The following is a 24,101-nucleotide window of genomic DNA, read 5'->3' on the forward strand; positions in this document are numbered from 1 at the left end:
AACAAAAAAAAAACTTTCACCTAGAAACTCCATTCACACTTTTTATAATTCAGCATACTGTGGACACACATGCTTAAACAAATGTTTTGTAGTTTTTGAGATATCTAACTTTTAAAACGTACATCTGAAAACCAGCAAGGACATATTATTTCCAACTTCACGCAAGTGAACAGGATAAATAAGAACCACTGTGGTGCAGTGGTTTAGATACAGGGCTTGTTTCCAGTTCAAATCCATCCAGGACATTTTTCCAACTTTTACCTGACTCTTGCACTTTTATCTAATCTTTCAATGAAGAATATGCAAGAGACCAGAGAAAGCACGAATCATGGTGGAGCAGTGGTTAATTGATACAGGCCTTGCACACAGGTCCTGAGTTCAAAATCAATAAGGACATCTTTCCAACTTTTATCTGGGGCTTTTACCTTTATCTAATCTTTCACTGTAGAGTGAAAATTGTAAAGTAAAAAGTAAAAAAGCAGAACTGAAACACACATACTTAATAGTTACTTTCCACTACTGCATGCACAGCACACACCCACGACCAAAAGCTAGATCTTTGGTGACAGTGATTTCACAGAACCATGAAAGCTGATCGTCACCTTGATGTGATGTCAAAACATAAAACGGTTACATTTGAAAGCACAAGAGATAAAGGAAACTATGGAAATGCCAGAAATAATTAAAAAAAGGTTTTAATTAAGAGTAACAATCTCCATACAAAAGTCACCCTAGCACAAAGTAATAAAATCAGACCAACTGCTTACAAAGGTTGTCATAGCTCAAATACAGTTGTTCAATTTTATAAATAACAACACAATACCTAATACAGTAATCAAGAAATAAGTCTTCAGCACATAGGCCTATATGTCATATTGTTTGTGAACTAAAATGCCATATTTATTCTTAAATAGTGGCATATGCATGTTTTCACTTCCTAATTTTACTGTAATAATTACATAATTTGCAAATGAATAGGTATTATGAATAGTTTAAGTAGCTCCTATTTTCACTATTCATATTTATTGGGTGATGATATATGTACCATTAGCTCTAAGACGTTTGTTTTTTTTAATTCTTTTTTCTGTTTGGTTGGGTATTAAATGCTCTAAATGCCATGTTTTAGAAACACGGATAGCTCCATATCACAGGAAATCAAACTCACAGTTTTGCCCTAAAACATGCACATTTCTGACATTACACACGGGGGAAATCCTTTATTGATCATGGAATTAATAAACTGGTGAAGGTGTTTTAACAGTGTTGAGTGACTAGTTAAAAGGCAACATGCAAAGAAACAACAGCAGGGGGCAATGTCAGAGAATGTACAAGCAGCATTGAGCATAGTGGACTCTACTGCCAAGCCACAGAGTACCTACTGCAGGTTTGAAAACCAACCCAATCAATGCTCTGAAAAATGACCCAAACCTCAGATCATTTGAAGGACATCTACATTACAATACAAATTTACAACTGAGGCAATGTGAAAAAAGGATCTACTTCTAATCAATGAGTTAATGTGACACATGTGAAAAAGAGGTACTTTTTTCTGTTTCCATGGCAGAGGGAAACACTGTAAAGATAAGATCTTCCTGAGATTGGAAAATGTTGCTTTTCGTTCCCGAGTGAACTCTAGACTGGTTCACCGGCTGGTATTGACACTGAATTGCTTCAATAATTTGGCCCTTTGCTGAAGGGATCCCGCCTCATTGTGCTACCATAGCACATGGATGGATGACACACCCCTGGCTGACCAGGTGCCCCAGTTATACCTCTTTTGCCCTCTGATCCATTTATACCAGGGGCCCCGGGTTTACCTGGAGGACCCGGCTTGCTGTACCCCTGGGGACCCATTGGCCCTGGGAAGATAAGCAATAAAATGTTACAATCATGTCAAAACAATTGTTCAGCATACTTGGTTGCTACTATCTAATATCTGCATTATTTTTAAAACTGTTTTCATCCTGGCATGCCATTATACAGTAGGTGAATTATTTTCAAAAAATTGAAACAATGTCCAAAATTTTTCAAATAGTGGAAAATAACCGATCTACAAGCTCACAATGGGTCGCGATGCAACGCATGTGAAGTTGTAGATGGCTATTTTCGCTATTGGTCGTATGATGAAATATAATAGGGCTTGTGCATATCATGCACATCTGGTGTACTAGTAATGTACAGTGTATAACATGAGAAATAACCCTTTAACCCCACCTTTTGCCACCCATTGAAAACATGTGAACATTTTGAAAAAAATTTACACATTTAATTGGGGGTCCTTGACATGAAAAAGTGTGAGAACCACCAGCGTGAAGTGATTCAACTTATTCGTTGTCAGATTAATTACCTGGGGGCCCCGGCAGTCCTGGATCTCCAACCTGTGTCCTTCCAGGGTTCCCTTTCTCACCCATGAAACCTGCATCACCTAAAACACAAGGAAGGGTGCGTATCCATGCAAGAAAATGTTTATAACATGCGCTCGCGCGTGCGCGCACGCAAACTTTAGTTACTTTGAAGATTTTGATTATTATTACCATACAGTACATTAACCACTTAACCCAAAATGGCCAAAAAGAATTGCCTAGAATTTGGCCTTTTGTAAATAGCCAATCTACAAGCTCACAATGCGTCAAGCTTGTAGATCTGCTTTTTTCAAAAGATTTGAACTTGTGAAATGGGACATTCTGCATAATGAGTACTTTCTACTTTTGGTACTTTAAGTACATTTTGATGCCAATACTTTTGTACTTTTACTCAAGTAAATTTTGAATTCCGGACTACTTTTACTTAACTAAAGAATGTGAGTACTTTTTCCACCACTGCTTGTGAGGACATCAACACTTTAGGACAGTGATTTTTGCTATTTTAACCATAAACTAAAGCCAAAAACAGCCGATCTACACTACAAGCTCACAACGCGCCGTGCTGCGATGTGTTTTGAGTTTGTAGATCTGCTATTTTCGGAGTGTGTGGCACACAATTAAGTATAAATCATAAACATTTCTCTCTAACCCCAACCACTAAACCTTACCTCTAAATATCTAATATCTAAATACCTTAACACCAACCTGAATCTTTTCCTAATTGTAAGAGGGTTAGGGTTAGGGTTACAACAAATCTAAATATTTTTTCTAACCACAAGACAACAATTTCTCCTGTGAGGACGAGGAAATGGTCCTCACAATGTCTATTTCTCAAATTCTACTACACGTTGTGTGGACATTTGGCCCTCACAGGTTAGGATAGCAGTACACATTCACATGTGGCCCTCACAGTGCGCTGCATGTGCGTGTGTGTAAGGATAATTCCTTTTAAAGGAGAAATCCGGTCATTTTAAGTGTTATGTTTGATGTGTGTCAAATCACTTACCAACGTATAAATGAAAATCGCGTAAATCCACAGAGCCCCCTATCGACCCCCACCGTTGTCATTGTAGGAGGATATAGAATAGCCCAAATTCGCCTATTTTAACCAATGCAAAGTCTGTTTTTTTGCTTCTAGTACTCATTGTTGAGTCCCATGATAATGTAACAGGCGCTAAAACTCCCGACAAGCTAACGGCTAATAACAGAACGAGCTAATGCTGGTTGCTGGTTTCTCTCCCGACCTGGCAACCTGGGGCTGCCATTCAGAGATAAGCAGCCCCAGCGTTAGCTCGTTTGTTATTAGCCGTTAGCTTGTCGGGAGTTTTAGCGCCTGTTACATTATCATGGGACTCAACAATGAGTACTAGAAGCAAAAAAACAGACTTTGCATTGGTTAAAATAGGCGAATTTGGGCTATTCTATATCCTCCTACAATGACAACGGTGGGGGTCGATAGGGGGCTCTGTGGATTTACGCGATTTTCATTTATACGTTGGTAAGTGATTTGACACACATCAAACATAACACTTAAAATGACCGGATTTCTCCTTTAACAGGTCGTTCATGAAAGTCCTTGCGGTCTTGTTTCCAATGAGAACCTGTGAGCAATTAGGGGTTAAGAGTCTTGCTCAGGGACAAATTTCATTTCATCGACACATATGCTGACCTGGTCTGGAATCAAACCTGGGGCAACCAGGGCCTCTGGCTCCCTAGGCGGGCTCACTAACCATTCAGCTATGGCCGCCCCCTACACACACGCACACACACGCACATGCAGCAAATCAATCCACAGGACCTTGATTTTACCTTTAATGCCATGAACACCAGGTCGCCCTGGTCGACCAGGGTGGCCTGACTGTCCACTGGAGCCAGGTAGGCCAGGAAACCCCCTGGGGCCCTGGCCCCCCACGGAGCCCGGTGAGCCAGGAGAGCCGGGCCTGGTGTGACACGTGTCACAAGCACTCTGCTGGTTGCTGAGCTGCAGTGAGGACATCTCAGCTGGGATGACATACAACAAGACATTTGTGATATCGTCACTTTCAGGTAGAAACCTTGCATGTCCAAAAACTGTTACTTTTCCGGAATTGGAAGAAAAAAACAAGAAATGACACAGTCATATCAGCTCACAGCAAGCTAAACCACTTGAAAAGAACTGTCAACTACACTGTTTCAGATACATAGACAAGCCATTAAGTTTTATGTAATATAATCCTGACCTATGAGCGCAGAGTTTCTAATGATCTAATAATTGAACCAGGCTATTGTATCAGACAGAGCGTGGACAACGTCGTCAGATGGGGTAGGGGTGGTCTCGGTAAACTGTGTTTGAAATCTGCCTAACAATGATGTCACTGGTAGGTCTACCCACAAATAGACTTGACCACTTTCAACCTGGCCTCCCTATTTTGGGCATGTCATTACAGGTGAACATTGAAAAAAGAAACAACAGCGGATCTACAGCTCTTCGAGATGTAGGATACTTTTGCACAAAACATTAAATATGATGAAAAAAGTTTTTTTTACATTAAAGCATGTTCACTGAAACAGATCTCATGATATGACCACAACACTCACCTCGAAGCACGTCTCTGCAAATCTCACGGATGTACGTCTCTGACATATGCCTTTCCTGTAAAAAATAATAAAATAAAATGCAACATGGTTTTCCAGTCAATTTTAACCATTTTAACCAATGGTTCAATTTAAATAGCCAGTAGCATATAACAAGATGAGAGAACTCTGTCATTTTGGAGGAACCACAATGGATGCTGCACATACAGATCTTCCTTCAGGCCCTGGTGGACCAGGAGAGCCAAGGTCCCCGCGTTCTCCTCGAGGACCAGCTGGACCGGTCATCCCTGGCTGTCCAGGTCTCCCTTCATGACCTCCTGGACCTCTCTGCCCTTGCTCTCCTGTTATCCCTTTCTGGCACAATTACAAGCATCCTGTTAGTGCTACAAACAGTGTATTAATGAGTAAAGAAAGGCAGGTGGACAGGACATTCATTGACATTTACTTACCTCTCCTTTTGGGCCCATTGAACCGTGAGAACCCTGTTGAACAAAATGAAGAAGGCTCATTAGAAACAGACAGATCAAAGGATATGAATCCTCCAATTCTTGCTATGTTTTTAAGATGTCAATAGACTAACTTTATTATTGATGTGGCTATTAAAATCTAGATCTGAATCCATAATTATATTCATCAATATTTCTGGCTTGGCCTTTAGCCTTTAAAGACAGGGAGTCAATGTGAACACACATTTTTTGTCTTTCTTCCGAGTTATGAGCTTGTAGATCAGCATTTTTCAAATTGTGAAGTTATAGGTCTGAAGTGTTTTTATAATAATAACTAGAAAAAGTGCTCTTCGGAGCACAGGTCTCCGCCAGGTCAGGTAGGTTATTGTGGCCTCCTGGTGGCGCTATAATAGGCCAATGTGAAAAGGGTGCCATTTCTTCTTAGGCCTTTCACAGCAATCGGACACTGCATTCATGATTTGAGGCATGTTGTTCCAAAAATGTGTTTAGCTAAATTCGACCTGCTGGTGGCACTATAACAGGCCAATGTGAAAAGGGTGGCATTTCTTCCTCGGCCTAGTGGGAATGTGCATGTGAAATTTCACGGAAATAGCACGCTGCGTTCATGATTTGAGGCATTTTGTTCAAAAGAGACCTATCCTGCAAACTTTGGAAGCCAAAGTTAGCAAATTACGATGAAATATGAAATATCGGACACATCCGTCTTGATCACATGACTATAGAGACACTGTGTACCGATTCACGTGATTTTTTGGAAAGAATCTGAAGGAGTAATAGCAAAAAGTTAGTTGTACAAAAGTCAGCCTCTTGGGGGAGCAGATGTGAAAAAAAATGTCCTTGGCCTCTAGAGATTGTGCATGCAAAGTTTCTCACAGATCGGTGCAGTTATAGGCAGAAACGCGAATCGGCCTGCTATAGCGCCACCATGGCACTGATATGAAACATTTCGAGTTGCATTTCTTCCTCGGCCTAGTGGGAATGTGCGTGCAAAAGTTCACAGAAATCGCATGCTGCATTGATGATTTGAGGCATTTTGTTCAAAACCAATCCTGCAAACTTTGGAAGCCAATCTTGGCCAATCAGGATAGAATATGGAAAATCTGTGTTGATCACATGACTATAGAGATACTGTGTACCGATTTGCGTGAGGTTTAGACAAAATCTGTAGGAGTGATATTCAAAAATTTGTTTTGCACAAATCGGCCTACTGGTGGCGCTATAACAGGCCAATCTGAAAAATTCGGGGCAGAGGTTTGGCTTTGGAATCCAGGGAGTGTGTGTGCACAGTTTCGCAGCGGCTGGGCTAACGGTGGCGGAGATTAGCTGTTCACAGACAGACACACGGACGGACAGACCGGGTGCAAAACATACTCTCGCCACGCCTTTCGACCTGGCGGGGACAATAATAATAATAATGATAAAACTATTTAGTGGATGAATAGAATAGAAGTAAAATGATTGAAAATTTGAAATACTCCAGTAAAGTAAAAAATACCTAAAAATTCGACATAAGTACAGTACTTCAGTAAATGTACGTAGTTACTTTACGCCACTTTATGTATATATAATTTAAAAGGAGCATGTAAATAAAAGAAGCCTAAGTATTAAACCTTGTGGACCTATACATGTCATGACATTTCGTTTGGATCCTAATGAAGACTAAATAGTTGGAGATATTAAAAACAAAGCTACTGTTTTCAAAACAAACTCACCTGAGCTCCTGGGTGGCCATGCTCTCCCTTGTCACCTTTCTTTCCCTATCAAGCAAAATGCTAGTTTTTAGTTCAAGACAGATTCTGCAATCAATGTCACAAAGGTGATATCAAATATACGTTCATATCTTCTCTTTCGGGTGCAAACATGTTCAAAAGTAGCGAAAATAGCTGATCTACAATCTCACAGCTTGTAGATCGGCTATATTTCTCATACGATTAAGTATAAAATAGGGCATTGATTTGTGGAAAATAAATCATAAAAAGATGAAATATGGAGACAACAGGGACAATATGTAGGCCTGTATGATTATTGTTCAAAGACAATTAAAATGTGCTCTTTGAAGCATTCTTTTTTTGGCAGAGAACAAATGAATTGTTCTATTGTTCTGTTGGCTTAATGGGAGCAATGGCATTTGAAGAGGGCAGTAAGTCTAGCTTGTAATAAATAAAACCCAGTCTTCTTTCAATTCTGTATTGAAAGAGACAACGCTCTGTCTCTGATTTGATAGTACATTGTCAGCAACTAATGCAGTGATTCTCAACCTTTTTAATTTCAAGGAGCCCCAGTTAGATTAGGCCACAGACCCCCATTTAGTACAATTTGTTAGAGCTTTTGTTGGATCATCATAGAGCAGTCAACAGGCTGATAGCATCTGTCCTCATGTGTAAGTTGTATTTGAGGGTTGTTGTGTCTACTTACCTCCCCTCCTGTTTCACCTGGGCTACCTTGTTGACCCTGGTGAAACAAAAACAGCATAATATGGATTACGCATAAGTGTACGGTAAAGCAAAGCACAACAATGTCCACATGATCTGACTGGATACAAAAATATATGACAGACAGACAGACACAGTATATTTATATATGCTTTACACACTGTACATCCCAGCACACTCTAGTGCATGTAATTTGCATGCTTTGCCTTGCCCCCGCCCCCCTCTCCCTCTCTACCCCTCTCCCTCTCAGCATGTGACTGTACCATTGAGTAACTATAAATCTAAACCACCTTTGTTAGTGTGCTGTGTAGTCTGTCCTCTGTGCACTTGTGTGTGATCATGGGGAACTGCAGTAGGTAAGGGTCCAGTCCATTTTGCAACACATTCAGTAGGGCTTTCTTTGTCTGAAGACTAAGTTAGGATGATAGTGTGCATATTAGTATATATATAGGGCTTGTGGTTAACGCAGGTGGTTAAGAAAATGTCCCCCTTTCTGCTTTTTTCCCCCAAATCAAACTGTAAACTAGAGCAGCGATTCACAACCTGTGGGCCTGGGCCCAATGGTGACCCGGGAGGATATTGGGCTCCCAAATAATTGGCAAACTCCAAAGAAGTTATTGATAATATAACACAATAATGTAAAACAAAAAGGTGTACTACGTTAGTTCCACTGATCCAAATCGATTGATTGATCATTAAAATAAACAAGCTCTGAAAATACACGCAGCCCACCCATCTGACCACTTAACTTAAGTGGTCAGATGGGTGGGCAGCGAACGCTTTCGAGATATTCAAGTGGGCCCTGATCCACAAAAGTTTGTGAACCACTGAACCACATATTTGGTACTATAGTTCAACAATGATGGACTTAAACATTACAGTATAAACATTACAGTACCTTGAGGCCCTTAAAGCCTGGCATTCCTGGATGTCCTGGCTGTCCAGCTCTTCCTGGATCCCCTGGTTTCCCCTTAAACACCATTTAGTTAAGCCTAATTTATGCTAAGGCAAAATAGTGTTGTGCGTCATGTCGCTCGACAAAAAATACATATTGCGTCATTAAGTATTTCAGCTGAAAATATGTCATGTTTGTCTACTGACATGTCGCACGACACCTTTTCACCAAAGTAAGAATTAGGCATTAAGCAAGTATTAAAGAACAAGGGCATACTTGTTTTCCATTCTTTTTAAGACATAGTATCAAAACAATGTTACTGGTATATTCAGTTACAGCTCTGTGTAAAGTATTATTCTGGATCATACCGGAGTAAATGCATATTCTATTCACAGCTTTGAGCCATACATCGTACATAAACATTCTGTTCAATGGTTTTATTCTAAAACTATGTTCTCCAAAGTAATTAAAATGTTGCTGTATACATGAATCTTTTATCCAGGGACTATGTCAGCTCGATTTTTAAATCAGTCCACGTTTTAAAATGTATTCAAACATAGTCAAATTTTGTGTTGGATTACAAGCTTGAGGCAAGCTTCCCAAAACAAATACTACAATGTGCTTTGGAAAATGGTCATCCGTTATACAGTATACCGTGAGTCATCAATGGGCTAAACATGCCAGAACACCGGTATGGTCCTTTAAAATAGACGCCATTTACAAAAAAATGTATCCATAAAACATAAATATACCTCCAGTCCTGGTTTCCCATGTATGCCTGGTACTCCACTTTCACCCTTGTTTCCCTTTATTCAAAAAACAATGTGCAATTATGTTAAATTAAGATCCTAGTCTATGAGATCATATAAAAAATACACCATGACATTCATTTGACTGTAGTTAGTGTTTCGCTGTCTCGCCATAATACACTTGGATTGATGAGTGCAGTCTTGTAAATATACTTTGCTAATTATGCGGTTGAGGTACTGATATATGGAGCGAGAGACTCACTATAGAAAATAACTGTGGATGGAGGTCTGGCTGAGGCAGGTCATTTGGTTTCTTTTCCAAATGGACATGCTCCAATAATTTCAGATTGAAGCTCAGCCAAGCACTGTCCACATGTCCATAAACTACTATTTAATTCCTTTGCCATTTACCAATATGCATTGGCTCGTTAATGGGACATACGCTAATTAGAAGTGATTGGGAGACAGCGTGTCCAGACCAGCACAGGCCACACTGCTTACATTTCCACCAAAATTCCACTGACGAAGGCAGTAGGATTGGAACACCACTTAGTTGGGCATCTTTGGTGTGGCCAAGAGGTTATAACTCCGGCTGGAGCCTTTTTCATAACGGTGCAGGAAATGCAGCCCAAAGGAAACAGACAATGCTGACACAAGTATTAGTTTGAACATCTCAGTATACACTCTGGTTAGAACAAAAAATATAAAGGTTTACAGTTTGAGCACACACTGAAGTATCAAATATATAAATATTACGATGAAATAGCGCAACAAGCCCCAAGAGGCCATGGTTTACAGTGATTATAGAACAGTTAAGGGCCACAACGCAACACAATAATTTACTGATAGCAAATAGTTATTTTTCTGCCAAGCAATGCAGTTCTTCAGCGATATTCATCAGAATGGTTGCCAAGCCACACACAGCCGCAGCAACTTTTTTCAACACTGGCATAGAACTGATTCATTTTTGTTATTGTTTTCATATCCATAGCCAGATCTTTCTCAGCACACCCGGTCTGAAAACAGCCAACAGACAACATAGTCTGTTTAACACTATGTTGTAGACTATGTTGTAGCTTGTAGATCAGCTTTTTTTCGGTGTGCGACACAATGCTTCCACAACTAGAATTAGGATCTTGACTTTTCCAGCTCTTAAAGTTCACCTCAATCTGATGTAATGCAGTCAAAGGTGTGTGTTTATAATGCAGTCAAAGGTGTGTGTTTATAGAGTATTTCACAACAGCTTCGAACTAGGCTCAGCCAATCATAAACAAGGACATGAACGATCTGTTTTATAGTGTTGGTTTTAGCACACTGTTGGCCAATATAACACTTGGCTACAGTACAGATCCTTCTCAAAAAATTTGAATATCGTGGAAAAGTTCATTTTCTTCTGTAATATAATTCAAAAGGTGAAACTTTCATATTCTAGATTCATTGCGCATAAAGTGTTGTTTCAATCTTGATGATTATGCCATACAGTTCATGAAAATCAAAAATCCATACCTCAAAATAATAGAATATTACATGAGACCACTAAAAGAAAAAAGATTTATAATACAGAAATGTCGACGATTTGAAAAAGGTGTAATGGAAGCCCAGGTTCGCTTTGATAGCAGCCTTAATTAAGCTCATCTGTATTGTTGAGTCTGGTGTCTCACCTTCCTCTTGACAATACAACATAGATTATCTATGGGGTTCATGTCAGGCCAGTTGGCTGGTCAGTCAAGCACAGTTATACCATGGTCAGTACACCAGTTACTAGTATTTGTGGACCTGTGGGCAGGTGCCAAGTCCTGCTGGAAAAGGAAATCAGCATCTCCAAAAAGCTTGTCAACGTACGGAAGCACAAAGTGCTCTAAAATCTCCGGGTAGATGGCTGTGTTGACTCTGGACTTGATAAAACACAGTGGACCAAAAGCAGCAGATGCCATGGCACCCCAAATCATCACTGACTGCGGAAACTTCACACTGGACTTCAAGCAACTCTGAGCCTCTCAGTCTTCCTCCAGATACTCTGGGACCTTGATTTCCAAATGAAATGCAGAATCCAAGTTGCTTGATGGTGTGATGGGTGCCATGTCATCTGTTTTATCAAGTCAACACATCCATCTACCAGGAGATTTTAGAGCACTTTGTGCTTCCGTACGTTGACAAACTTTATGGAGATGCTGATTTCCTTTTCCAGCAGGACTTGGCACCTGCCCACAAGTCCAAAAATACTAGTAATTGGTGTACTGACCATGGTATAACTGTGCTTGACAGACCAGCCAACTGGCCTGACCTGAACCCCACAGATAATCTATGTTGTATTGTCAAGAGGAAGGTGTGAGACACTAGACTCAACAATACAAATGAGCTTGCGGCTGCAATCAAAGCAAACCTGGGCTTCCATAACACCTCAGCAGTGCCACAGGCTGATCACCTTCATGCTACGCCCCATTGATGAAGTCATTTTGTTCAAAAGTATTCCAAACCAAGAATTGAGTGCATAAATTAACATACTTTTCAGATGGTCGACATTTCTGTATTTTTTCCGAAGTTTGGGGTCGTTTGAGTATGCTGCAGCCTTTATGGTTACTGTAGTTTCACCTGTTTACACAATGTTACATTACATACACTATTCATATTTCTTTTTCATCCGTTTAAAAACAGCTATTGTGTCTGCTGGTGTTAATGTGGTCCTACAGTATGTGTCCCAAAATGAAACAGTATGAATACATCAGAATACCAAAGTATGGCTTTTATAAGAAGAATGATTGGTCACCATTACCTTTTGTCCAGATTGTCCTGTTAAACCGTCAGCACCAGGTAAACCCATCTCACCCTGCAGGAGTGTGAGAATGCTGTTGTACTTTAACGCTTAATTTATACTCCATCGTACGATGGTGTTGCTCACTGAACATAGCCTATGTACAAGCTTGTGGCTCTTGTAGTTGCCTATTTTCGGTGAGCGACACTGTGCGACAAGTATAAATTAGTCTTAAACACTCATAATCATAATCAGTCTTTATTGTCCCATAGATATATTCCATTCCATCAACACCGTTGTTACAGTAGGTCTGATTTATACTTTATAGTAGTTGCGCTGCGGTGTCGCAGAATAAAAATAAAAGAGCTATTTTTGGTGTGCGACACAATGGGTAACTAAATTTAGTATAAATCAGGCATTAAACTCACAGAAGGCTGAACAGTAAATCAACTTACAAGTGGTCCAGCTGATCCTTTGAAGCCCTTTGCTCCAGGCATACCAGCTTCCCCCTTAGATTATAACAGATTTGAACATACATTGTTGTTGATGCACACATGATTTGCACAAATCTCAATTATCGTATTGTTAACATGCTAATTCAATTGTCAACTTGCTATTATGTACACTTATGTTGTTATGGTACTGTACACCTTTTGTTGGGATGTCACATCACCCAGCATCTAAGCAGATGACTTGTAATAGTCTCATGCTTGGCAGTAAATGATTTGATTTTAAACTAGAAAAAGGTCAGGCCAGGTCAGGTAGGTTAGTGTGGGGTACCCTGGGATCAATACCTTTTTCAGGTTGGTGATACGGTCGGGAGCGGAAGTAACCCTACGTCACCAGGCGCGTCAGCCGCGTCAACAGGCGGCCGGAACCGGCAAATCCGGAAAGACTTCACCCCAAAATAACTACGGCCGGGATCAAGGGCATTGTAATACGACCTACTGTACCAAATAAAATCCTTGATGTGGCGCAGTTTAGCTTATTTTTTAAATATAAATGTGTGTGTACTTTCCGGAGACTATTTAGCGTTTGTCTACCTTTGTTATCCCACGGGGAAATTGTATTACATTTTAATAGGGATTGGGGAAACAAACAGGGGGAACCAAAACACAGCGGCTCCGCCAAACCGGAACCACAACTTCCGGAAAGAGGAATTGCTTCTTCTTTTTTTTCAGTAGGCGTGGCCTAGACCGGACCACAAGGGCCATTAATAACGAATACCAGGCTTTCCTCCGAGGTGGAAAGACTGGTGATGCGAGCTTAAGTGTGGGGCAGCAATGTTCGGAATTCGCCAATCAGGCTGGAATGTGAACGGATCGGACGTATCCGTCTTAATCACTTGACTATAGAGATAATACGTACCGATAATACGTACCGATTTGCGTGATGTTTGAACATTTGTAGGAGTAATATAAAAAAATATTTGGCAAAAATATGCCTCCTGGTGGCGCTATAATAGGGCAATGTTGAAAGGGTGGCATTTGCTCCTTAACGTACTGTAGTGTGGATGTGCGTGCAAAGTTTCACCGCAATCGGACACTGTGTTCATGATTTGCGGCATTTTGTTCAAAAGGGGCCACTCCTGCAAACTTAGATGTCAATCTTAGCCAATCAGGAAGGAATATAATAAATCTAACGGATCCGTCTTGATCACATGACTATAGAGATCATGTGTACCGATTTGCGTGAAATCATAACATAAATCGGCCTCCTGGTGGCGCTCTAAAAGGCAGATGTGAAAAATGTTTTACACAGATCGGTGCAGTTATAGGTAAAAACACGAATCGCACGTTATAGCGCCACCATGAGGCTGATTTGAAAATGTTCAAGTGGCATTTCTTCCTCGGTCTAGTGAGAATGTGTGTGCAAAATTTGTGTTTGTGATTTGAGGCATTTCGTTCAAAACGGAGCATTCCTGCAAACTTTGGAAGCCATTCCAAAGACCTGTTTCGTTTAAATGACTATAGAGATATACTGTGTACCGATTTGCCTGATGTTGGATAAAAACTGTCGGAGTACTGTCAAAAAATTGGTTTTGCAAAAAGCGGCCTCCTGGTGGCGCTATAACAGGCCCATGTGAAAGATTTGGGGCAGAGGTTCTGGAGATTAGCTGATCACAGACGGAGGGGGCGATGGACACACACACACACACACACACACACACACACACACACACACACACACACACGGACGGACAGACGGACAGGATGCAAAACATAGTCTCGGCCATGCCTTTCGGCCTGGTGGAGACAATTAAGTTAGTTTTACATAATAGTACACAGATAGATAGTAGATACATATAGTAGATAATAGGTATACATACTATATGTACCTATATGTCTGTACATACTGTAGGAGCTCACCTTAAGTCCATTCAGGCCTGCGATTCCTGGTAAGCCAGGCATACCCTTGGGAACAGAGAAACAAAGAAAACACTGAGTACATTTCTACTGTATATAATCACACACTATCTATGAATGGTCAGAACAATTCAAAAATGTATCATCTCTATGTTAATAGCCGTTATGGAACTGCACAGGACAATAGCCATAGTAGAAACACTACCACTTTTTGAAAGGTGACACGTCACAGTAGGGTACATGTTAATACTTTCAGTATATTCCAACAAATGTCTATAGAGACCACACACACGCGCGCACACACACACACACACGCACACGCACACACACAGTCTAGAATATCATTGTTAATTGTGGGCTGAGGGTTAATTTATTCTTTGCACGCCTCCTTCGACAAAGGTCACTCGAGGTGTGGAGCGACAATGTCCATTCACCCCAAATGTCATCCTGAACAAAAGGAACAGAGCATCTGCTTGTTCTTACCAGTCTGGAAACAAGCTGATAAAAGCTGCACTGTAGAGGAGTTTCCATTAACTGGTAAATAAAATAAATGGTGCATTTATAAAGTGACTTTCTCCAAAGCGCTTTACAATGTGCATTGCATTCATCCATTTACACACACACACACACACACACACACACACACACACACACACACACACACACATGCACCCACCGACTGTGGAGGGAACCATGCAGGGCACACCAGCCTGCTCATCGGGAGCAGTTAGGGGTTAAGTGTCTTGCTCAAGGACACGCAGCCAGGACAAGCCGGGGATTGAACCGGTACAAAGATGGCCGCTCTACCTCCTGAGAAACTGCCACTCTGGACCTGGAAGTAATTTATTTCAATGCTAGCTTATAAAGTGATGCGAATACACTGCTCCAGTTATTTTTGGCCATTACCATTGTGGGGCACGCATGTCATGTTTTTACAACAAACTTGTCTGTATGAATATCTATTTCCCCACAGCCAATCACAGCTTCACGCCTCTGTGTCTACAGTACGTACAGTAGCACTGTCTGAATGTCCCCACAAAAGTAGACAAATCACAGCTCACGCCGCTACATGCATGATGTCATGAAACCTAAACTTAACGGTGGCCGGTGTAATTTACTGTAGTAGAGAAAAGAAAAAATATTCTTGGCTTATAATGTGAAAGCTGCTAAACTCACTGCACCAGATAGCAGATCGACACACCATGAACGGCACTGAAGCCAGCAATTCATTCACAAACTGCACACCTAGTAATTTGACACCGACACTATACCATTATTAGTCTAGGCCTCTAGTATTTGGCCAGGTCACTCTCGGAAAAGAGATATTATATATATAATATGATGATGAGTTTGAGGGTGGTAAACTGAACTGGACCATTCAGCCAGTAACTACCTAGCACACAATTATGTCCCTCCGTCCCTTTATTTGGAAAAATACTTCAGCTGGATTAGGATACACAGACCTAAATTAAAATGGCGAAGAAATCCAATAATTAAAGTCATAATAACTAAAGTTTAGGAACAAAGACCACCCCTAAAACCCTTAATTTCCATTTCATACCTCCCGCTGCTGTGTGCAAAGCAGCAGTTGCTCCTCCTTAGACAATACATTGCACCTAACCGTTTTCTCAGAACACAGCATCAAAATACCACTGTTGGTGTGAATTCAGCATTAGTCATGCCAGGTATGGACATGCCTAGAAGACAGAGACCTCTCCCTGTCAACTAACAGCATGGTGTAAGTATGTGTGCATGCATGCATGCGCTCCTGCAGTGTCAGTCCAAATATGTTATTTATCACAATATCAACTCACACGCATGTTGCACTTGTATTGACATATTCATCTTTCGCCATTATACAAAACTGCTACCAAAACTACACAAAAAGTCATTAAAGCTACCAAGTAAACACTAACCTGTGCATTACAGTACATAAGTATTACTGGGACAAAATATTGTTTCAAAATGTCTAATTTGTTTGTGAATTTTGATTTACTAGGTGGGCTAATCACGAGTGGTGAAAAGAGACAGGATAGAGGAGGAATATCAAATGGAGACACACTGAAATGAATGAGAGGGAAATTGAAGAGCTGGAAAAGTCAAGACAGTCAAGACCTCAAGACGTTAGAACAGTGTATGAGGTCTGTTCACAGTTTTCACATAAGTTTTTACATAACCATGGTATTGTAGTAACCGTTTTATAAAAGCAATAAGCCATGCAAGGCTGTGGTTTACTCAGTGATTTTAAAACCGCTAAGCTAAGCTAAAATCTATGTAGGCTGAAGCCTGTACTTTGTTGTACAATGGTGTCAGTCGCCGAAAAAAGCAGAGCCTCGTGAACACAATATCTCAGGAATACCTTGAGGGTATTTCATAACCTTTACTCTGCTTGACCTCCTGGAAGGGCCAATCACCTTAAAGCAAAACAGCCCTGCGTTAGATACAAAACTACATATAAAGGAGCTACACAAAAAATGCAGAAAAACACACAAATAAATGGATATGGACATACCCATAAATGTACAAAAAGACAGGCCAACGGCACTGCATTTTCAGCACTGAAATCACTATTCTCTTGCTATAAATGGGGAGAGGTTACAACAGGTCTAAATGGGTTAAACTCTCCCAGGGAAAGTCCTCGTTCTCAGGTGAAAAGAAGCGGCTGGTGACTCCATGTGTAAGGATGTAGTTAGTCAAACCCTACCCAGACCAACAGTAGAGGTTGGTAGCGAAAGATACACAAGGGGAATTGGCAATCACTTCCCCTTGTGTTGGTAGCGAAAGGTACACAAGGGGAATTGGCAATCACTACATTCAGGAGACGAGAAAGGTTTATGCGCTCAGTGGAGTATAGATTCTATCCTATAATACATTAGAGATAAGTCCCGTCTTCCGTCATCATTCACTCCCGTCTCATTGTTTCGCACTAAACACAACAACAACATATCACATGTCACTAACACCACAAGCCACAACACAAGCCACAACACAAGCCACAACGTGCGCGATTAATTTACGGGTGGCGTAGGCTACTTTTCATTGCTCACCACACATTTGCCTCCTCGGAGCATAATTAATTGCGACCAGCACAAACTGACAACATTGCGGGTACAGTACACCGTTTTGTTCCCTTTAGCGTGAGCACCGATCACCGCCGAGCGAAACCGAAACACTGCGAGCCAACACGACGCAGCCCCACAACAACAACAACACACGCGACCACTTCGCTTCAACCCGCGCCGTTGCTTTCACTTTGGTCATGTCTCTATCACACCACACTCACGGTAATATGTCCGTCATTCACGTGCCATGTACATCCCAAAGACAACATTATCAACAACGCTAGAGTCTACATGGAGAATCAACGTTGCCAGGTTGCACGCGAGAAATCTCTCTCTCAATACAAACTGATGGTCACTCGACCATGCTCCTCACATAGAGAGAGAGAGAGAGAGAGAGACCGCTGTTGCAATTAACGTGTACATTATACAATGTATACTACAATATCTACTTTGTAGATTTTGCTGATTATTTCAAAACATATATTAACCACTTCAGCCCTATATACTTTTCAGCCATTTGAAAATAGCAGATCTACAAGCTCACAATGCGTCGCAATATATTACTGTGGAGTTGCCTGCGCCTCTCTCTCTCTCTCTCAATACAAACAGATGGTCACTCGACCTACATGCTCTCTGCTTCTGCAGTACATTGAGGCCTCACTACATGACTCCCCCCCCTTCATTATACTACATTTAGGGCCCGATAGAGCACCTTTCAGTACATGTAGGTTAGACTTTTTGGATATACAGCACGGCTTCATAATAATAGTCATAATAATACCAACACCGCTAATCTATTGGCTCGCCACCATTTGCCACGATGCGATACGGACACAGAGAGAGGGACACGGAGGGACCAACAAACACAAAGCACCGCGCAGCGGATGGGGTCGAGGGGCGTGTAGCTCCCCGAGACTCTAGTACTGTACATATGACGTCAGCCGTGTCCATATTTGGGCAAGTTTCAGCCCAATCCAACCTCCTTTGACTTCCAGTATCCATCGTCTATATATATTTTATCTATTAATTCAGCAAACATCTGCTTGTATGTCTGTACTAATCTCGAGAAGTGTTCAACCAATCGACTTCAACTACAACTTGGCATGTGTATTGCTGAAGACCAAAGGGAGTGCAGTGCATTGTCGAGTGTGAAGTCGGTTGGAGCAGTGATTGCCCAGAACCAGCGTGTGGCAAACATATGTGAAAAAGAATGTGTGGAGGTACTAAGTTGGCCTACTGCCAGTGTGCACAATACATACAGATACAGGCTGCTTGTGGCCATTGGCAAAATTTAAACGGCACTCGTTATAAAGATCTTTAAAAGTCTTTACGATTCTCTTTAAAATAGATCAGACAGCTGCAGTTGATTCAGAACTCTGCTGCTCGAGTCCTTATCAAGACAAAGAAAGTGGATCATGCTGTATCACTTCAGTTCTCAGATCTTTACACCGGGCTCCGTCCTGTCTGTTAAAATAATTAAATACGACTGCTGGTTTAAAAGGTAGGGTAAGTGATTTTCTTTGGTTAAAATAAGTGTTAAATAGCTCAATATTCTGATAGTACTCATTGCTATAGACTGTTTGTTCAGTAAAAGGAGTCTCCTTGTCTCTCCAGCTCTTTATAAAACAGAAAATGCATTTTCGTTTCAGTTTCAGTTTAATTTCCAATTTTATCCAATCAGGATAGAGAACTCAATCAGGATATAGATTAAACAAGTGAAATTGGAAGTGATGACACTAAGAAATGAGCAGACAAAATTGGAACTGGAACACTATAAAAATGAAGCTTAAAAATGGGTACTTTCTCCTGATTGGCTGAGATGTTGACACCTACCGGAAAATATATTTTCTGTTTATTAAAGAGCTGGAGAGACGGGGAGACTCCTGTTACTGAACAAACACTCTATAGCAATTATTACTATCAGAATATAGTGCTTTAACCTTTTAACAAAATACTTTTTGTTTTAACCCAAAAATATCACTTACCCTACCTTTAAGCACTGAAATATTATTTCTCATGTGCTATATTATTTACACTATATGCACTTGGCAAACGCTCTTAACCAGAGCGACTTACAATAAGCAAGGTAACATACATCAAATGCAGAGAGACAGTGTAGTGCCTCAGTAAGTAAACTAACATCACAAGTAAACCAAGAACCTACTGTAGCATCAGTCTAAACAATTACTATTTAAGAAATTATCTGTACATTGAACCTATAGGGTAGACAGTATCTGTCTAAATAACCTAGCATCTGTCTAAATAACCTGCTAACTAAAGTTTAACATTGGTCAAGAAAAACAAGTATACAATAAGTAAAAAATAAAATAATAATAATAATAAAAAACAGGAGAACATATGACCACGGTAAGTCTCCATAGTCGTCATAATAACTAGGGCAAGGGCTACGGGCTAAGGTGGAATCTGAAGAGGTGAGTTTTCAGATTTCACTAAACATGACCTTACAAATCAACTGTATACAATACTAAATCACAGCAATGGATGCAACTGATAATCGACCCGAAAATGTGGAGAGGCAGCGAGACACCTGTTACTGAACGAACAACTACGAACAATAGCAATGATTTGTTTGAGAATATAGAGCTCTTAACCTTTTTGTTTTAACCAAACAATATCACTTACAGCACCTTTAAATTGGAATCACCAAGCCATTCACTTCCCGCATACTAGAACGTACAGGTATTTAACAGAGAATTAGGTTTTCCTCTCTCCCAGCTTAGTTTACGAGACCTGATGAGCAGGTACCATCACACAGATGTTGGGTAATGCCCTAAGGTACAATCCTGTTTGTTACAAGTCACTAAATCTCTACGAAACATTCTTAATAAGGATTTATTGTCCATTACAAGTCACTAAATCTCTAGGAAACGGATTCATAAAACAGACAGTTCCAGTCCTTGATTATTATTGGTTTAGCCGTGCTTGAAGCTGTTGTAAAATTCTCTATAAAGTAAACACACACCTGTGGATACATTACATCAGTATTACTGCGCCAAATAAATTGTTTCAAAATGTCACGGTTTCTTTGTGAATTTTGATTTACGAGGTGGGCTAAGCGTGGGGGTGTGGTGGAAAGAGACAGACAGGATAGAGGAGGAAGATCAAACAGAAAGGAGACACATGCCGAACTTAATGAGAGAGAAATTGAAGAGCTGGAAAAGTCAAGCAACGAAGCCCGGGGTCATTAAACAGACTATGAGGTCCGTTCACTGTTTTCAGACCTGGTGTGCTGAGACAGATCTGGCTATCGATTTGAAAACAATCACAAAAACTGAGCGAAACCAGGCTCCCTTTTATGCCAGTTTAAGCATGCTTTCCACCTCGTCTGTGTTGCTGCGTACAGTATGTGTTGCTTGGCAGCAATTATGTTAAATGTTGCTTACATGCTGCTACATTAATTGGCAATTGTTATTTGTAATCAATAAATTATTAAATCAGTTATTTTATTAAACCTTGCCAGGTATACATGTACAGAAGTAACCGTTTTATAAAAGCAATATAAGCCATGCAAGGCTGTGGTTTACAGTGATTTTAGACTTTAGATTTTGGCCTATAACTCTTGAACCGTAGGTCATACAGTCAAAATGTTTTCCCCTTGGATTGCTTGGATCATGACGCAACTCCCCAAATAAGCCACGCCCATTTCCACCTGACAAGTTTTCTGCCATGTTGTTTTCTTTGCAAAACACAGTTTTTGCTAATACGAGTACCGATTTTGTCCAAACCTCACCCAAATTGGTACACATCATCTCTGTAGTCATGTGATCAAGATTTATCTGTCAGATTTTTGGGATTCTATTCCGATTGACTACGATCGGCTTTCAAAGTTTGCTGGAGGGGCCCATTTTGCACTGAGGCCAGGCAAGGTTTAACAGACCGTTTGAAAACCGCCAGAATGGCAGGTGTGCACTGTGCAGATGTTCCCAGTGCACAGCAGGGTCAGTGGTTCAAAGCCAGTTCTGTGTATCTAGAGAAGATACATAAAGTTATCACTGTGAACACACACTTGATGAATTAAGTTAACAGCAAAACATTTGAATACCTGGGGGGTAATTGTCAAAACAGGAGGATTGGAGTGCACCCCTGCTTTTATAAAGGTTTTAAGTTGAAAACTATGAGAACAAAATGTGTAAAACACTCAAAAACAAAAGGTGCTCTTTGGAGTAAAGGGTTATAGAAGACATACTGTATGCAAAGAGAAGAGAAGTCCCTGACACTGCTGCAAAAAAAAAACTTTATTAGATCATGGCTGGCACCTTCGCCTTCTGGCAGGAGCCTTCGTCAGATGGGTAATTGTTTGCCTTCACACACCCTGATGTGTTATTGCTCTGATCAGTCTACAAATTAGTGTCCTACATAGAGACTTTACAACAAGCACCACCCAAGAGAGTACATAACTACAGACAGGCTACTATGAGATACTGTTCACTAGGGCTGTCAGTTATATTCTTAGTGATTATTCTATCATTAACTTTTTCGATTATAACCAAATCATTGAGAAGCACCTTTTTTATATCAACAAATCAATGAGTGAGAGAAATCCTATTTGTAAAGGGATTTGTTTACTTAAAATCCAAAGCGCTTTACAATGTATTTCACATTCACCCATTCACACACCAATGGCAGAGGAAACCATGCATAGCACCAACCTGCTCATCTGGAGCAGTAAGTAAGTGTGTTGCTCAAGTACACTTGAGCAACACAGCCAGGAGGAGCCAGGAGGAGGATCGAATTGAGAGCCTTCCAGTTCCAAGACCTGCCATGCAGTATTTAACCACTAAAGCCCCATTCTGTCGTACAACGGTGTCACGCAAACATAGTGAAAATAGCATAACTACAAGCTCACAATGGAATGTATTGTGAGCAACAATGACAAGGAATAAAATTATAAATTTTCCACCTAAATCGACCAATAGAGTACTTTGATTAACTGTTGCACCCCTACTTAGGCAGCATAGGTCTACCCATGAAGGCTAGGTTATGTTTTCACATTATTCTTCAAAGCCAACATGCTGAGGAAAAGGGTGAAAAGCTGCTAGAGGACATGCAAAACATATACCCAATACATACTCAATGTGCTCTGCACATTGAGTAACCACTAACTCACAAGTATGGAGAACATTTTGGTGGAAGAATCCAATTAAATTCTAATTAGCATCTTCAGATTAAAAGCAGACAGCTAAATCCCAGAAAACATGTTTGAGGCCCTGTAAGCAACCTGGAGGCCAACCATACCCATGTTTTCTGGAGCTACCCTAAATGAAAGCCTTTATGGAATAATATAAATTTCACTATTGAAGACCTTATGGGATATGTCATTCTAAACAATTGTGTTGTGATTGTGTCCCTAGGAAAGATTGATAAGGCTGTACAAAGAAGATAAAGCCTTTTTGCTGGCTATAAGCAGAATTTTTGCCAGATGTCTTTAACAAGAAACTGGTATAAAACGGAGCCTCCAGCGAAAGAACAAGAGATTATCTGGGACATACCAACAAAAAAACTAAAAGCAAGCAAAAAAGCAATTGAAATTGATAATTTACATGACATGAAACGTGACGCCAACAAGTAACTGAACTGTTAACCACTTCAACCCTACTGTACTTCATCGTAAGTGTAATGAAAATGGTCCATCTACAAGCTCACAACATGTCACATTGCGGGCCGTTTGGGACCCGAGTCGGCCCACTCATGACTTTGACATCCTTCCAGCAGCTAGTGGTGTGCAATTGTAAAATATGGCCTAAGGGTGGCGCTAGAGGAAAGGCCAATGGGTCACAAAATCAGTAGGGGCTATCAGTTGCTATCCAGCCAAGTACCAGAAGTCACAACTATGAAGACACTGCAACCACATTTGGTGTATATTTTAAACAAAAGATCACAACCTAAACCTGCAGAGGGAGAGCAATTCCTAGGAACTTTGGATAATTTTAACAGTCAAATGTTTTAGATCTATGAGCAAGATGAATGCAGCATGTGTATGCGGTTCTTTTTTTTCTCCTAATGCTGCCCAGAAGATTCCTACAGTAATGAATTCCCTACCAGCACTCATTAGGCCCTGGCAACAGTAAATCCCCCTTAAGCATGTCACCAGGTGGACAGTGACCTTTTAAAGTATGTGACAGGTATAACCATATCACTTAGGTACACTTAGGTACTCAATATTTATTTCATAACACGGAATGACCATAACCCATTAATACCGGGAAAGCATCTGTCATTTTCGATTTTAACCACTTTAACCATTCTTTTATATTTTGGCTATAGCAGATATACAGTACAAGCTCATAGCACTTACTTGTAATGTGCAAATGTGCAAATCTTTGAATATGTATTTTTTAAAGCGAACATTTTTAACTCAAATCTTTGCTTCTGGGGGTCCCTGGAACAAAATATTCTGAGATGGGGGTCCGCAGCCAAATA

The 24,101-nt window shown here is 40.5% G+C and overlaps 1 protein-coding gene across 2 annotated transcripts in view; it reads right to left on the reverse strand.

Moving 5' to 3' along the window:
* Nucleotides 1-679: 679 nt before the first annotated feature.
* The window catches only part of col21a1 (collagen, type XXI, alpha 1), a 46,037-nt gene continuing 22,615 nt past the window's right edge, over nt 680-24,101 (reverse strand). For both annotated transcript variants that reach the window (XM_084077148.1, XM_084077147.1), the window contains 13 exons: nt 14,602-14,646; nt 12,688-12,741; nt 12,254-12,307; nt 9,484-9,537; nt 8,735-8,806; nt 7,820-7,855; nt 7,117-7,161; nt 5,387-5,419; nt 5,145-5,291; nt 4,941-4,995; nt 4,173-4,364; nt 2,348-2,425; nt 680-1,859 (listed from right to left, as the gene is read on the reverse strand). In XM_084077148.1, coding sequence (XP_083933274.1) covers nt 1,672-1,859; nt 2,348-2,425; nt 4,173-4,364; nt 4,941-4,995; nt 5,145-5,291; nt 5,387-5,419; nt 7,117-7,161; nt 7,820-7,855; nt 8,735-8,806; nt 9,484-9,537; nt 12,254-12,307; nt 12,688-12,741; nt 14,602-14,646 — 1,053 coding nt within the window. In that variant the 3' untranslated portion in view covers nt 680-1,671. The remainder of the gene's footprint in view (nt 1,860-2,347; nt 2,426-4,172; nt 4,365-4,940; nt 4,996-5,144; nt 5,292-5,386; nt 5,420-7,116; nt 7,162-7,819; nt 7,856-8,734; nt 8,807-9,483; nt 9,538-12,253; nt 12,308-12,687; nt 12,742-14,601; nt 14,647-24,101) is intronic.

This window comes from Gymnoscopelus microlampas (assembly GCF_963454915.1).
Source record: "Gymnoscopelus microlampas genome assembly, chromosome: 13".
Classification (NCBI taxonomy): Eukaryota; Metazoa; Chordata; class Actinopteri; order Myctophiformes; family Myctophidae; genus Gymnoscopelus; species Gymnoscopelus microlampas.